Source organism: Oenanthe melanoleuca, chromosome 27 (genome assembly GCF_029582105.1).
Source record: "Oenanthe melanoleuca isolate GR-GAL-2019-014 chromosome 27, OMel1.0, whole genome shotgun sequence".
Taxonomy (NCBI): Eukaryota; Metazoa; Chordata; class Aves; order Passeriformes; family Muscicapidae; genus Oenanthe; species Oenanthe melanoleuca.
In genome coordinates this window covers 2,022,165-2,036,090 of record NC_079360.1, presented here as the reverse complement: position 1 = coordinate 2,036,090, position 13,926 = coordinate 2,022,165, and the positions used below count along the sequence as shown (strand labels likewise).

Here is a 13,926-nt window from a genome sequence, read left to right as displayed (position 1 = left end):
TGTGCTTTTCTTTCTCTTTTCCTTGTTCTTCCCTTTTAAAGGAAAAAGGGCGTGATGTGAGCCTTAGAGAAGCAGCCACTCCCGCCTTTCACAAGCCGTTAGTGTGGCCTCTGCTGAACTTGCTCATTGCAATGGGTTCTTGAAGATGCTGAAAGGCTCCTGTCCCTATGGGAAATGGAATGTCTCTAGAGCAATGTCAGGACAGAAATCTCTTGTGGAGATCATTGTTTCAAGTGTCGCCCTCCAACACTTTCAGCATTGCAATACCCTGGCATCTGCATTTCAGGATGCCTGAGAGCGTACTAACGTGATGGATAAGGCACCAATGTGTATTCGCTGGAAGTTAGTTGTGACCGAGCTCCCTGCTGTTTTGAAAAGCTTCTCTACTCCAACAGGATTAATATTTTCCCTCCCAGATGTTCTACTGTTTGAGGCAGATGCTGAACTCACATCCAAGGGTGTTTGGAAAAACCTGTGGATGAAGAAGAGAATGTAGAGTAATTGATTGCAGCCTCAGGTGGGATTCAAAGAACACCTTCCTTACACATGGCAGTGCGAGTGCAGAGGGAGCGAGGGCAGGGCGGGCCGTGTGTGGCGGCCGTGTCCCGCAGCAGGCAGGCTGGCAGCCGTGTGTCGGGGCCGTGGCGGGCTGTGCGGTGTCGCTGTGCCCCCGCGGGCTCGGGGCACACGAAGGAGCTGCGGAGCCGCCTGGGGCCCGGCGGGCGGAGCGGCAGCGCCCCCTGCTGGCCGCGGGCGGCGCTGTGCCCCCGGCCCCGCCCGGCCCCGCCCGCGGCGGTTCGTGCCCGGCCGCAGCCCCGGCTCCTCTGCCCGTGGCCCAGCGCGCAGTAATACACGGCCGCGTCCCCGCGCCGGGGCCGCCCGAGCCACAGCGCGCTCCAACGCCCGTCCTCCGACACCCACAGCTTTCCTGCGATGGCCGGAACATCCTTGGACCCTCTAGCAGCGAGTGCCAGGAATTCGGGGCTTTGGCCAATGAGATGACGGTAGAAATGGATGAAATATCCGCTCACTTTGCTGGGGTGTGAGCAGTTGATTGCGATGCCGGTGCCCTCGGTTGTCTCCAGGAATGGCTCCTGCTGCACCTGGGCTCTGCCTGAAGCCACTGCCGGGGAGAGAATAACGACAAAGCTGAAATCCTACGTGGCCCTACACCACTTAACAAAGGTCGAAGAAAGAGTTAGGAACGTGCAGAGACGGGGAGAAAAAGAGTTCTTAAGGGATTTCAAGATATGCAGGAGCAGAAGTGTCCATGAATCATTTCGGGAGAGATGAATGCGTGAAGTAGAGGACGCTCAGGATAGTCACTTGAGAATGGGAGGTGATGGGAGAAAGCACGAAAAACGGAAAACTTAGAAGAGATAAATGGTAAGAAGGTGATTTCGTAAGATGTAAAAAAGCAATGTTTTGCAGGGATGAGCAGAGAATAGAATCCGGGGATTTCTGTGGGAGAATGAGATGAAGAGGAGTGAGGAATGAACGGGAGAAGAGCAGGATGGGAGAGGTGTGTGAAGCAGCCAGGCAGGAGGGCAGCCTGGAGGGACGTGCGGGATGAGCCCAGCCCCGGGCGCGGCCCCTTGGCCGCCACCCCCGCGCACCGAGCAGCAGCGCGGCCAGCGCCGCCAGCCCCGCGCCCCGACACCGCCGCATGGCGCCGCTCCGCCGGCCGAGCAGCGCTGTGCCCTCAGCCCCGGCTCTCTGCTGCGGCCCTGCCGCCTCCTCTGCCAATACTCCACTCCAGTTCTCTTCTTTTCTCTCCACCGCCCCCAGCTCCGCCCCAGGGCAGAGCCGTGCGCCGCCGCTGCACGGAGAGTCCGGACAGAGAAAGGAGGCGAGAGCGGTGGGAGTGGGGCGAGCGTCGGGTCTCTGCACGTCGGGTGCGGCGGGGCCGGGGTGCATGGCAAGGAGTCGGGCTGGTGTCACGGAGCTCAAGACTGTCAGTCTGTGTGTTTCTTTCACTCCCATAATCTGTTTCCTCACATTCCCCATTTGCTGTCATGTGGTCACTCCTGATTCGTCCTTCCGGACACTGGAAAGAAATCCCCTCACACAGGATGCAGGAGGTGGGCAGGAAGCCTCATCCTTTTTCCTTGTCCACGAAACCAAGCTGATGCAGCACAGGCGAGAGCAGCTGTGCACTTGGCTGGAGAAACCTGTCCGTGTGTCCATGTGTCCGTGTGTTTCTGTTAGTGTGTTTGTGTTTGTGTGCCCGTGATTGTGTGAGCACTCGCAGTCATGCTGAGTCATTGCCAACATTTCAAAAAGAATTATGTTAAAAGTCCAAACTTGGGTGATACCATCCTTGTAGGGGCCGGCAATTGGCACTAGCAGAACATGATGTTCAGAGCAGCTGGAAAAAGAGGGCTCAAGAAGCTGGGGCTGTGTTGTAGTGCCCCTTCCCTGCACAAATCTCTTGAAAGCTGCTACATCATTGTTCAACTGCACTCAGGCTCCTTCTGAGTCTGGGAAAATGCTGCTCTGTGATGCTCAGGGCAGAGCAGTGGAGAGCATCTCCAGTTTGATCAACACATTTCACTTTTTGAGCAACAGGGCAGGACAGACACACACACACACACACACACACACACACACACACTCCTGCACATCGGGGTGGATTCATGCACGAGATTCTGCTCCCACAAGGATTCCTGTGGTCCCTGCCTGAAAACAAGCACACAGAACTCAGAAACACAGGCAAGGACACAACCAGCCATGGATGCTGCGGAGGAGACCCGGGACCAAGAGCAGCAGGGCTGGAGCCTTGTGGGGAAGGACAAGGAGTCAGACAGCCCGTGGCATAGTTTGTGTACTCGCAGGCTGATCAGAGGGTAAGATGTCCAACGAGGCCCGAATACTTTCCTGAAGGCAGTTCTAACAGGGCAGGATTGAAACCAGCAGCCCAATGCTGACCCAGCAGGAGGGAAAAGCCGGTGAGCATCAGGGTCAGCGGAGGAGGGAAGAAGGGAAGGAGTTGGTGTGAGTGTGTGGGAATAGATAAATCTTACCATGTGCTTTATGTGTGCACATCTCTGTCAGGATGTTCTGTAGATGTGCGTGCCAAGACTTGGGTACAGGAGCAGGAATGGGAGTGAGTGTGAGTGTTTGCACATCTGTGGGGACATACCAGAAGGAGAAGTGTCAGTGCTTGGGTCTGCTTTAGAAATATGTTTGCACACACCTCTTCATAAATGCAGGGCTATGAGTTACTCTTTGGATGTGTGCAAGCTCCAGAGTGTGTTTGTGATACTGTGAACACGTGTATGTGCAGTAAGAGTTCTTTAATTACTTGTTCTACTCTGGATGCTGATTTATTTCCAGAAAGGCTTCAGGGAGCCTCACCGATGTGATGGGACCGCAGAAAAGTGATGGCAGTTAAAATGATGGCAAATAGGCACTGACTGTGACAGACTTTTCCTTGTCATTTCAGCAGGTCCCCTTCCTTAACAAGTAACGAGCCAACATCTGAGCCTTTCTTTGCCAGCCAACATGCTCAGAAATACAATCCCTGACTTTTTTCACGGCTGCTGAAATGTTCCTGTCCATCAGAATTATTTTTTACACATTATAGGGTAGCATCCTTGAGCTCCGAGGGGTCTCTCGTGGAAGGCCAGGCCCGTGGTGGCTCCCGGCCAGGGTATCGCCAGTTCCACGCTCGGCTCGGTGCCGGTCCCGCCCAGCGGCGTTATCGGGGAGCGGAGCGGCTCCTGCCGGCCCCGCCCGCGGCGGTTCGTGCCCGGCCGCAGCCCCGGCTCCTCTGCCCGTGGAACCCCAGCGCGCAGTAATACACGGCCGCGTCCCCGCGCCGGGGCCGCCTGAGCAACAGCGCGCTCGATCGCCGATCTGCCGACACCCACAGACGCCCTTCGGGGGTTCGGATTTCCTTGGACGCTTTAGCAGTGACCGCCACGAGTTCGGGTCTTTGGCCCGGGAGCTGACGGTAGAAATGGATGAAATCGCCAGTCCGGATATTGCGATGGGAGCACTTGATGCTGACACTCGTGCCCTCGGTTGTCTCCAGGAATGGCTCCTGCTGCACTTGGGTTCTGACCGCTGCCACTGCCAAGAAAGACAAAAGACAGTCTGAAGATCAGCTATGATGGCTCAGCTTTGTTGTCTGTTTTCCCACAGAGACTGTCAGGAGTATGGGCAGTGAGACAGAACTAGGCTGAAAGAAAACGGAGAGAAATGCAGTTTACCGGGCATGGACCGTGATGCTTCTGTGCGTGAGAATTTGAAATTGATGCATGGACAAATAATCATGTCGGCTGCATGGAGGGAGGAATAGCAAGAAAGAAAAGGGACAGAAGGTTTGAATGTGCTATAGGGAAGGATGGAGGGCGATGTGATGCACAGGGGGATGTGTGGATGCGTGAAAAAATGGAGACATGCAGGAGATAACTATTGTCTCTAGAGATAATAAACAATCAGAGGAAGAGATGAGAGAGGTCTCTGAGCGGAAGGAGAAGAGAGGGATGACTTTTGGAGAGCAGGGTGAGGGTGTGTGGGAGGATGGATGGATGGATGAAGAGTAGACAGATTGTAACAGGAGATGTTACAATCAAGGGTAGAGGGCTGCAGTCAGGGCAATGATAGATTGAACAGGCAGGGGAAGGAGAAGGGTGCCTGAAAAGCAGGCACAGATGCAAGCAGGTTCATGCCAAGAGAGATGGGGACACGGAGTATTTGGAAAGGGGGCTGAGAGATGACAGAGACGCAAAGAAGGGGAGAAGGGACGTTGAAAGACACAGAGGAGCTGGCGCCGGGATCCCTGGGGAGCACCCCAGCCCCAGCCCAGACCCTCATTCTCCGCCGGCACCCCCGCGCACCGAGCAGCAGCGCGGCCAGCGCCGCCAGCCCCGCGCCCCGACACCGCCGCATGGCGCTCCGCCGGCCGAGCAGCGCTGCCCCGCCTGGCCCCGGCTCCCCTACTCTCCCCTCTCCTTCTCTCCCCTCCCCTTCTCTCGGCTCTCTCCCTTTCTCTCGCTTCCCTTCCCCGCCTCTCCCAGCTCCGCCCCGGGGCTGAGCCCTGCGCCGGCCCCGCTCGGGCTCTCGCCCGGGCTCAGAGCACTCAGGGGCTCTGCACGGGCACAGCCCGGTGTCCTGGCGAATGGACTCTTCCCCTCCCCCAGCAAGGACGTCCCGGCGAGAATCAGCTGGCACAGAAACAGCTGCAGCCTGAGGCAGCAGCGGGGCCCCGAACCAGGAGTGGAGCAGCTTCCTCGAGCTGTCTCCATGCTCAGGGGCTGGAAATAGCTGCCAGAGATTTTCTGCAGATGGCTGTGAGGAGAGCCTCGTGTTCCAGCAGATGTTGGTAGCCTAGTCTCCTGTTGCAGAGAACTTCCAGAGCCTCCTCTGTATTCCCTGTTTCTTTGCACAGGTTGTTCCAGGATTTTCTGGGAACAACTTGGGCTACAGAGGCCAGTTCACTTCATGTTCTTTGTTGTTTGATGTAACCTCTAAATTTGTGGAGAGTGTCCTCCTTCCTGCTATTCATGACATTCATGGTAAGATGCAATACTACTGGTCCTGGTACTGACCCCTGAGAGACCCCAGAGCTGTCTGCAAGCTGGGGTTGGAAGCAACTCTGTGAGCCTGGAAGGCCAGTTTTCCACTCACCTTATCACTCTCTTACTGATCCCTTTTGTCACCAATGTGGTCACAGAGGAAGGGTGGCAGAGGAGGCCACTGCAGCTGTGTCCCCCCCTGCCCCCCCCAGTGCTGCATAAAGGGAAGCAGTCACCTCTCTTGAGCTCCTGGTAACACCTGGTCTAATGGAGCTGAGGATGCTTAGATATCTTGACAGAAGGGAATTTGCACTTTCCATTGTTCAATTGCATTAATTTCCCATCAGACCATTTCTCCTGCTTGCTGAGGTCCCTCTGGATGCTGGCCTGACTCTCTGAGGCATAAGCCTCTCCTCCCAGTTTGGTGTTGTCTGCAAACCTGCTGAGGGTGCACTCTGTCCCATTGCCCACATTATCAATGATGTTGATAAACAAGACCCATCAAGTCTTGACCCTTTGGATGCACCACCAGTCACTGGTCTCCAACTTGACTTTGTGCTGCTGATCACTGATCCCTGTACCAGTTTTCATTCTACCTCATTGTCTGCTCATCCAACATCAAGAGCTTCTCTGTGAGGCTCCTACAGGAGCCCACAGAAAAGTGTCAAAGGCCTTGCTCACGTCCAGGTAGAGAAGATCCACCATTCTTTCTTCCTCTCCTAAGCCTGTCCCATCACCACAGCACATTATCAAGAAGATCAGGCATAACTTCCCCTTGGTGAAGCCACACTGACCTGCTCCTGGTGACTTTCTCATCACTGACATGCCTTGATTTGGAGAGCTTTTCAGGATTAGCTGCTCCATCACCTTCTAAGAGGCTAAGGTGAGGCTGTGAAGGCTGTAGCTCCCTGTAACTGCCCATTTTGAAGACAGAAGTGGCATTTGCTTTGCTTCAGTACCCAGTCACCATGCTCAGCTGAAGGTAACCACGAGTGACCTGGCAATGAAAGGAGCTGGTTCCCTTACCACTCATGTGTACATTCCAACAGGGCCTAACTATGTGCAGTTTACTAAGGATTCACTGAGCTGATCTCCTTCCATTAAGGGGCGTGTTTCCTGATCCTGACTTTTATCATGGACCTTTACTGCCCCAGGCTGCCAGAGGTATCCCTTCTAGAGGTGGTCATTTTCTGGCAAATTCATCTTGAATGCAAAACATCTCATTTAATGCTGTGAGCTGTGGTTTGGCTTCTTAAATGGCTGTGTTTTCACTTCCTGCTTTATTTCTGGCACATTCCTCAATTAAGGCATCTTTTGCATGACAAGATGAGAGGCCCAAGCATTTCTGGATCAAAACACATCAGCGTCAGCCCAGGACTCATGCCAAATGCTGCAGGAGTCCATTAAAAGTAAATTATGTCAGTCTGGGTCACTCCACTGGGATCTTAGAGGCCTTTGTCTCAAAAAAGTGGCCTTGTTCCTGGGTTTGAATTTCCAGCATTGCTTCCACACACTGAAGCATCACAGAATTTCATAGAATTTTGGGTTGGAAGGTGTAAGAGTCCATCTAAGAGCCTCTCGTTTGTTCTGCCCAACGACCCTCGCCTGAGGCCTAAAGAACTGCAGCTTAAAGGCGCTGGCCAGGGAAGAGAAGAATGCCAAGTGACTGTTCTCAGTTGGTGCCCATCCCAACCGGGGCCGATCTGCTCCCTCAGGTGTGAGAACAATGGACTGGTCACGGTGTGTTGCTCCTACGCAGGCTACTTGCTGCAGGACTGATCACAAGGACTGATGGTGTGCCTGGAGCTTGCCATGGTGCACTGCTCCCACGCAGGCTGTGGGCCTGGAGCTTGCCATGGTGCACTGCTCCTATGCAGGCTGTGGGCCTGGAGCTTGCCATGATGCACTGCTCCTACGCAGGCCACTTGCGCACCGTCCTGTTTCCACCTGCTTCTTTGAGCAACGATCTCCACATACAATAGTCCATAAATCTTTCCCCCTTTTTGGCCAGTCGCCCAACGCCTTGGAAAAGACTATAAAACATACCTTCAAACTGAAGACCCCTGAGATCTCCCCGGACGGCAACGGATGGTCTGCCCGTCTGGTAGCTATAATCCCAACCCCTTTTCTCTCTCTCTGTCTCTCTCTCTCTCTCTCCGTCCCTCTATCGCATTTTGTTGGCACTAAATAAAAGTGCATCTTTTGCAAAAGCAAACTGGTTTTGTCCCCTGCTGTGTCTTTTGTGCTTTGAGATCCCTAAAAGAACCTATCAGGACTCCGCATGTGGTGTGGACCCTGACATTTAATTGGCGGCACAGACAGGATTCCCTGATACTGAAGGAGTTGGGGGTTTACTGTGCACTTTGTACCAGGGGAACACCTGTGCCATTTCAGCCACACCCAGCCTGTCAGTACTGTAAGGACTGAACAGTGTTGGAAAGCAAGGGAGGTGGTATTGGGTTCTTCCCACAATCTGCACACAGACCCAGGTAGATAATCAACTCCTTATCAGTTATCGGAGAATTTTTTGTAAAGGATCTCAACTGTGCAAAAGATGGGACTTGTGTTTTTGTAGTGTATGTGTTGTTGAGCTGCTTGTTATAGTTGAGGAGAGAACCTCCCAGGCAGTTTTTGATCCCCTAACCCAGGCAGGGAAGAAAGGGGATTGTCCTCAGCTAAAGGCTGGGTGTTTTCTTGTTTTGGACCCCTATCCCAGACAGGGAAGAAAGGGGATTGTCCTCAGCTAAAGGCTGGGTGTTTGTTGTTTTGTTGTTGACTACTTGGGATTGCGAAGAGACAAGCTGTTTTGTAACTAAGGTAGTACCTCCCAAGTAGTGTGGTCTCTTCACCTGCTCCAGGGACGAGAAGGGAAACACAGTTTTAGCTGTGCTTTTTGTGTTATTTTAAGTGTGCCTCCCTGAGAGTGGTTTTAGTCCCTTCGTAAAAATGTCTGAAGAAGATAAAAATGCTTTTTATGCTTTGCTAGCTAAGTACAAAGCTAGACCCTCCCAAGGGGGAGAAGATTGGGCATACAGTAACTGGTTTAATTTAGAAAATGTGATTGATAGGATACATTCTTTGCAACATGAAACAAAATTCAAACTGGGCAAAAATAAGACCATTCTCTGCTCAGTTTTGGGGGCCTGTCTCACAGCAGCTATAGAAACTCGCTTTACGCGAAGAAGTGAAGAAAGAGCAATTATTGACTCCCTACAAAATTTAGTGGAAATTTTGCAAAAACAATTAGATGAAGAAAGGAATGACAATCGTGTTTTGAGAGATGAGATTCATTCTTTAAGAGATGAGAATCATTCTTTAAGAGCTGCCCTAAGACAAGAACACACCAACACTTTAAAACACACTGATTTGCCAAAAGAAACAGAAGAGAAAGCAACCAATCAAATATATCCTCAAAAAGAACTGACTCTGATAAAAAATAGTGGGGAATATTGCTGCCCTAGCTTGAGACCTTTGGTTAAAACAGAATACAGTTTTATCAATGATGAGAATTTTGACCCACAAATAACCACTACAAAAATCCTGTACACTGCTACTAAATTATCAGAAGAAGCAGCTAGTGGGTACTGGGGACATGGGAGTTTCTTAACAACAGAAGTCAAACGTAACTTATGGTCCCCAACTCAGTGTGCAGTTTATTGGGCAGCAGGGCTTAACCCTTTGGAAAGGGGAGACCTTGTAGCTTTAGTTGGTACTCCCGACCAACTCCTAGAAAACATTCAGAAAGCTGCCTGCTTGCAAATTATACATGAAATAAAACTCACTGCTGGCTATAAATCACCTATGCAATTACCTGTAAATGTAAAACAATACCCTCCTCCTTCTGGTGCCAAAGAAGGGCTCAAATCGGTTATATAGAACTTGCAAAACTCCCCTGTATGGCCAAACCAAAAACCCAAACCTGACAATAGGGCTGTTTGTCAATATACTGATGATACCCTTGTGGGAAGAAATGAAATAGAAGTAGTGGGGGATACCCAACAAAAAATAATCGCCCATTTGGAAAGCCCTGACTTGCAAATTGCCTCAGAGAAAATGCAAACACCTTCTCAGGAAGTGAAGTTTTTGAAGATAGCCACTACTGGGACTGCCCCCCCTGACGGGGTGGCCCAGAGATTCTCAGTAACAGAAGGAACTGTAAAAAATCTGGCAATAACAGAAACTGAGAGCTTGGGTAGCAGCTATGACAAACCTGTCTTGGTAATTAAAATAGCTTCTGCCCTCTCCACCAAACAATCTTTGTTCACTAACTTTGTGTTCACTAATGTTGTTTCTGCTGAACAAATTATTGCTGGGGGACGGGGTGGCTCTTGGGTTGGGTTGCTGATGGTTATTTGGAATGTTTTCCAGCTTGAAGCACGGAGTGCCTCCTTTGTCTGCAACTACACTGATTCTTATCCTGTGTTTAAAGGAGGTACAGAGTGGCTCCCTTTTTGGCAGCAAATTATTGGGAAGTTAACAGAATTCCAATCTGCATTACATGCTGAATAGTTCCATCATTTTAACCTCCTGCCTCTTTGTGGCAGATTCTGTTGTGTTTACTTTTCACAGAATAATACCACGGAACATGAAGATTAATTGCTGAATCCCTCATCAAACGTGTATACAGTTACAGCACAGGACCTTACAGCTGTGTTATATTTTGTGAAGATTCAAAATCAAAATTGAACTGTTGTACAATTTTCCTATGAAATTATGTGTGGTAAAAACAATATAAAATACTGAGGGGAACTTGATGTTAATGTTATAACACCTACTACCCATCCACCGGTTATACTGAGCCTGAAAATCTTTAAAATTGGATCTTAGGTAACTTGGTAAACTAGCCAAAAACAAATATTGTTTAAATCAGCATGGTCTTTTAAACAAGTCAAATTGCCAATGCAAGACCAGGAGGATCCTTTCAAGAAACAAACAAGAGACATAACCGGTGTTGTGGGAACAAGATTGGGAATTTTGAATAGTATTGATTTAGAAGTATTAATGAATAAATTGGCTAACATTTCTTTATCTCTCTGCTGTATCCAGGTTCAATTGTGGATGCAGTCAGTTGCTGCCTTAATTATATGAGAAGTGGAGGAAACCACTTTTCCTACTGAAATTCGGAGAATAATTTGGAATAATGTTCACGATTTCGAAAAGGAATTCCAATCCTGGTAAAACTACTACCCTAGCATAAGCACCGCCACAGCCTTTGCACGGACCATATGTAATGTTTCATTACATTCAATATTCCCTCTCATTGCATTAAGGCTGAATCATGACGGAGCTATTCTCTATCCTTTTGAGCATAGAGAATGGGCCTGTCAAATCGGTGAAAAGTAACAAAGTATTAATTTGGAAACTTACATTGTCTGGAAACAACAAGCGTTTATCTGTAAAAGTAATGCAATCAGAGCTCAAGATATTTGCTTAGACATAGGTCAGAATGTCTGTAACTTTGAAAGTTATCCAAAGGAGATTCCTGAAATGCTATTGGGGTGTATGAGCAATGGGTGTGCATGCTTAAGAACTGCTTGTGATTTAGTGTTTGTAGAAAATGCAGCAATGGATTTAAAAAAAAACATTCAAATTTTTGTGTTTGTATGGTTGGTATTATTTGTTTTAGTAATGTTAAGATTTTTGTTTGAAAATGGTTTTAGAAAAACAATTGCTTTAATCAATTTTGTTAAACATGTTATAATCAATATTGATTTACTTTAATTTTAATTGTTTAAAGTTATTTTATTGATTGATGTGCTTTAATATTATTTGAATAATTGTTTGAAAGTTATTTAATGATTTATATTAATTTTGATTGTTCAGAAATTTTCAACTAATATGATTGTGATTTGTTTAAAAAATTGTCTTTCAATTTGTTATGAAAATTGTTTTTCAATCAATTTCTTGTGATAATTTTGCTCCATTAATTTTGTGTCTATTTCTTTCCTTTTCCTTTCCTCTTTCCCTCTTTTTCCTGATTTTACTGTCCCTGTTTTCCGGGACATTGCTACCAATGACGGGTCCTGAAGATGCTACATCGTCACAACATCACACTGCTGGAGTTCCTCAGCGAAGCTCGTTGGTCACGGGGTGGTGTAAGAGTCCATCTAAGAGCCTCTCGTTTGTTCTGCCCAACGACCCTCGCCTGAGGCCTAAAGAACTGCAGCTTAAAGGCGCTGGCCAGGGAAGAGAAGAATGCCAAGTGACTGTTCTCAGGTGGTGCCCATCCCAACCAAGGGCGATCTGCTCCCTCAGGTGTGAGAACAATGGACTGGTCACGGTGTGTTGCTCCTACGCAGGCTACTTGCTGCAGAACTGGTCACAAGGACTGATGGTGTGCCTGGAGCTTGCCATGATGCACAGCTCCTACGCAGGCTGTGGGCCTGGAGCTTGCCATCATGCACTGCTCCTGTGGGCCTGGAGCTTGCCATGATGCACTGCTCCTACGCAGGCCACTTGCGCACCGTCCTGTTTCCACCTGCTTCTTTGAGCAACGATCTCCACATACAATAGTCCATAAATCTTTCCCCCTTTTTGGCCAGTCACCCAACGCCTTGGAAAAGACTATAAAACGTAACTTCAAAGTGAAGACCCCTGAGATCTCCCCGGACGGCAACGGACATCTATTGGCTGGTTCCACGAGGATCGTCTGCCCGTCTGGTAGCTATAATCCCAACCCCTTTTCTCTCTCTCTGTCTCTCTCTCTCTCTCTCCGTCCCTCTATCGCGTTTTGTTGGCACTAAATAAAAATGCATCTTTTGCAAAAGTAAACTGGTTTTGTCCCCTGCTGTGTCTTTTGTGCTTTGAGATCCCTAAAAGAACCTATCAGGACTCCGCATGTGGTGTGGACCCTGACAGAAGGGTCTTTTAAATTTCTACTGGTCCAATCTCCCTACAATGAGTAGTGACACTTTCCACTAGACCAGGCTGTTCAAAGCCTCATACAAGCCTGACCTAGAACATGTACAGGGATCTATCATCCCTCTGGGCAACATATTTCTCTGTATTACCACCCTTTTTGTAAAAACATTTTTCATAGCTAGTCTGAATCTACCCTCTTCTAGTTTAAAACTGTTTCCCCTGCCTATCCCAAAAAAACCTTGCTAAAATATTTATTTTAAGCCCCCTTTACATGCTGAAAGGCTGCAACAAGGTCTTCTCAAAACCTTGTCTTCTCCAGGCTGAATGAGCCCAATTGTCTCAGCCTGTCCTCATACAAGAAGTGCTCCTGCCCTCAGAATATTTTATGGCCTCCTCTGGGCTTGCTCCAAAAGGTCCATATCCTCCCTGTGCTGAGGACTCCAGAGCTGGAGGCAGTATTCGAGATCAGGTCTCAGTGTAGAGGGGCAAAATCAGGAAACAGTCAGCTTTCTGGGCTGCAAGAGCACATTTACAACTCATAGCCTTTCATCTATGAAGGAAGACATCCCTAGTTATGCACTGCCAATGGCTGTCAGTCCTTGCCTGGCTGCGTCTCCTCTCAGAAATATCACTTGTACCTGAAGTGCATCATACAGTCAGGACTCCTGAAAACTTCTGTTCTCTAGAAGAGAACTGCAGGCATGTGGGAAGTCCTGAGGAGGTCAGCATTTCCACAAGTTCTAAGGGGAGAGTGCTTCTCTTGCTTTGTGTGAAGCTGTGCTGGGCAAGAAGGCTAACAAGCCAAAGAATGGCAGGAATTGGAAATGGGTTAATAGCCTGGGAATGGCCTACATTCCCTACTCCTCTCCTCCATCACCTGATCCACGGGCCATGGTCAGTGTGCCTGGTCACAGGAGCAGAGACAACTCTCCCCCTGCAGCACAGCCTCTGGCTCACCTGGTGCTCCATGTGTAGGGCTGAGGTGTTCCCAGAGGGAATCAGTGGGATCAGCTATGGCAGCCCCCACGCTGGAGTTCCTTCTCCCTTTGAACCCAGCACCCATCAGGTGAAGCCAGCCCTGGAACAGGGAGTGGTGGCAAAACACACGACAGGGCTTTGTTCTGCCTTGTCTTACCCCAGGACAGAGCAGCAGTCCTGAGGCCCAAGAACTCTATGGCCCCTCAGGGGTCACAACCCAGCCACAAGTGCATTTCAACCCCAGAAAGATCTGTGGGAGTCAGAGCAGAGTCAGCAGGTGACCCCAGGACAGGGAGCACGAGGACCAAGACCACCTGGACCCAATTCAGCCGTGAGCTCAGCTCCACCTTGGTCCCTGCCAGGGGCTCTATGACAGCCCAGGCCTAGCACAGGCTGTCCCAGCTCTGCCCTCTCAGTGCCTGCATCTGGCCTGAGCTACTCTTGTTCTCTAGGAACAAGAGTACTCTTATTCTTGAACTCTTGTTCTGGCCAGGCCCCTTCACCACCCACGGCAGTCACAGGATGGATCCTGGGTCTCTCTTGACTCTGGCCTTGCCCTGAGCCC

General features: G+C 49.6%; 2 gene segments (V, D, J or C); both read right to left on the bottom strand.

Annotated features, from left to right (window-relative positions):
• Positions 1-524: 524 nt before the first annotated feature.
• On the bottom strand, positions 525-1,668 carry LOC130263890 (T cell receptor alpha variable 4-like). The segment is given in 3 exon segments: positions 525-708; positions 829-1,123; positions 1,617-1,668. Coding segments are annotated over 3 exon segments (531 nt in total).
• Positions 1,669-3,700: 2,032 nt separating this feature from the next.
• LOC130263889 (T cell receptor alpha variable 4-like) lies at positions 3,701-4,896 on the bottom strand. The segment is given in 2 exon segments: positions 3,701-4,074; positions 4,845-4,896. Coding segments are annotated over 2 exon segments (426 nt in total).
• Between the last annotated feature and the right edge of the window lie 9,030 nt (positions 4,897-13,926).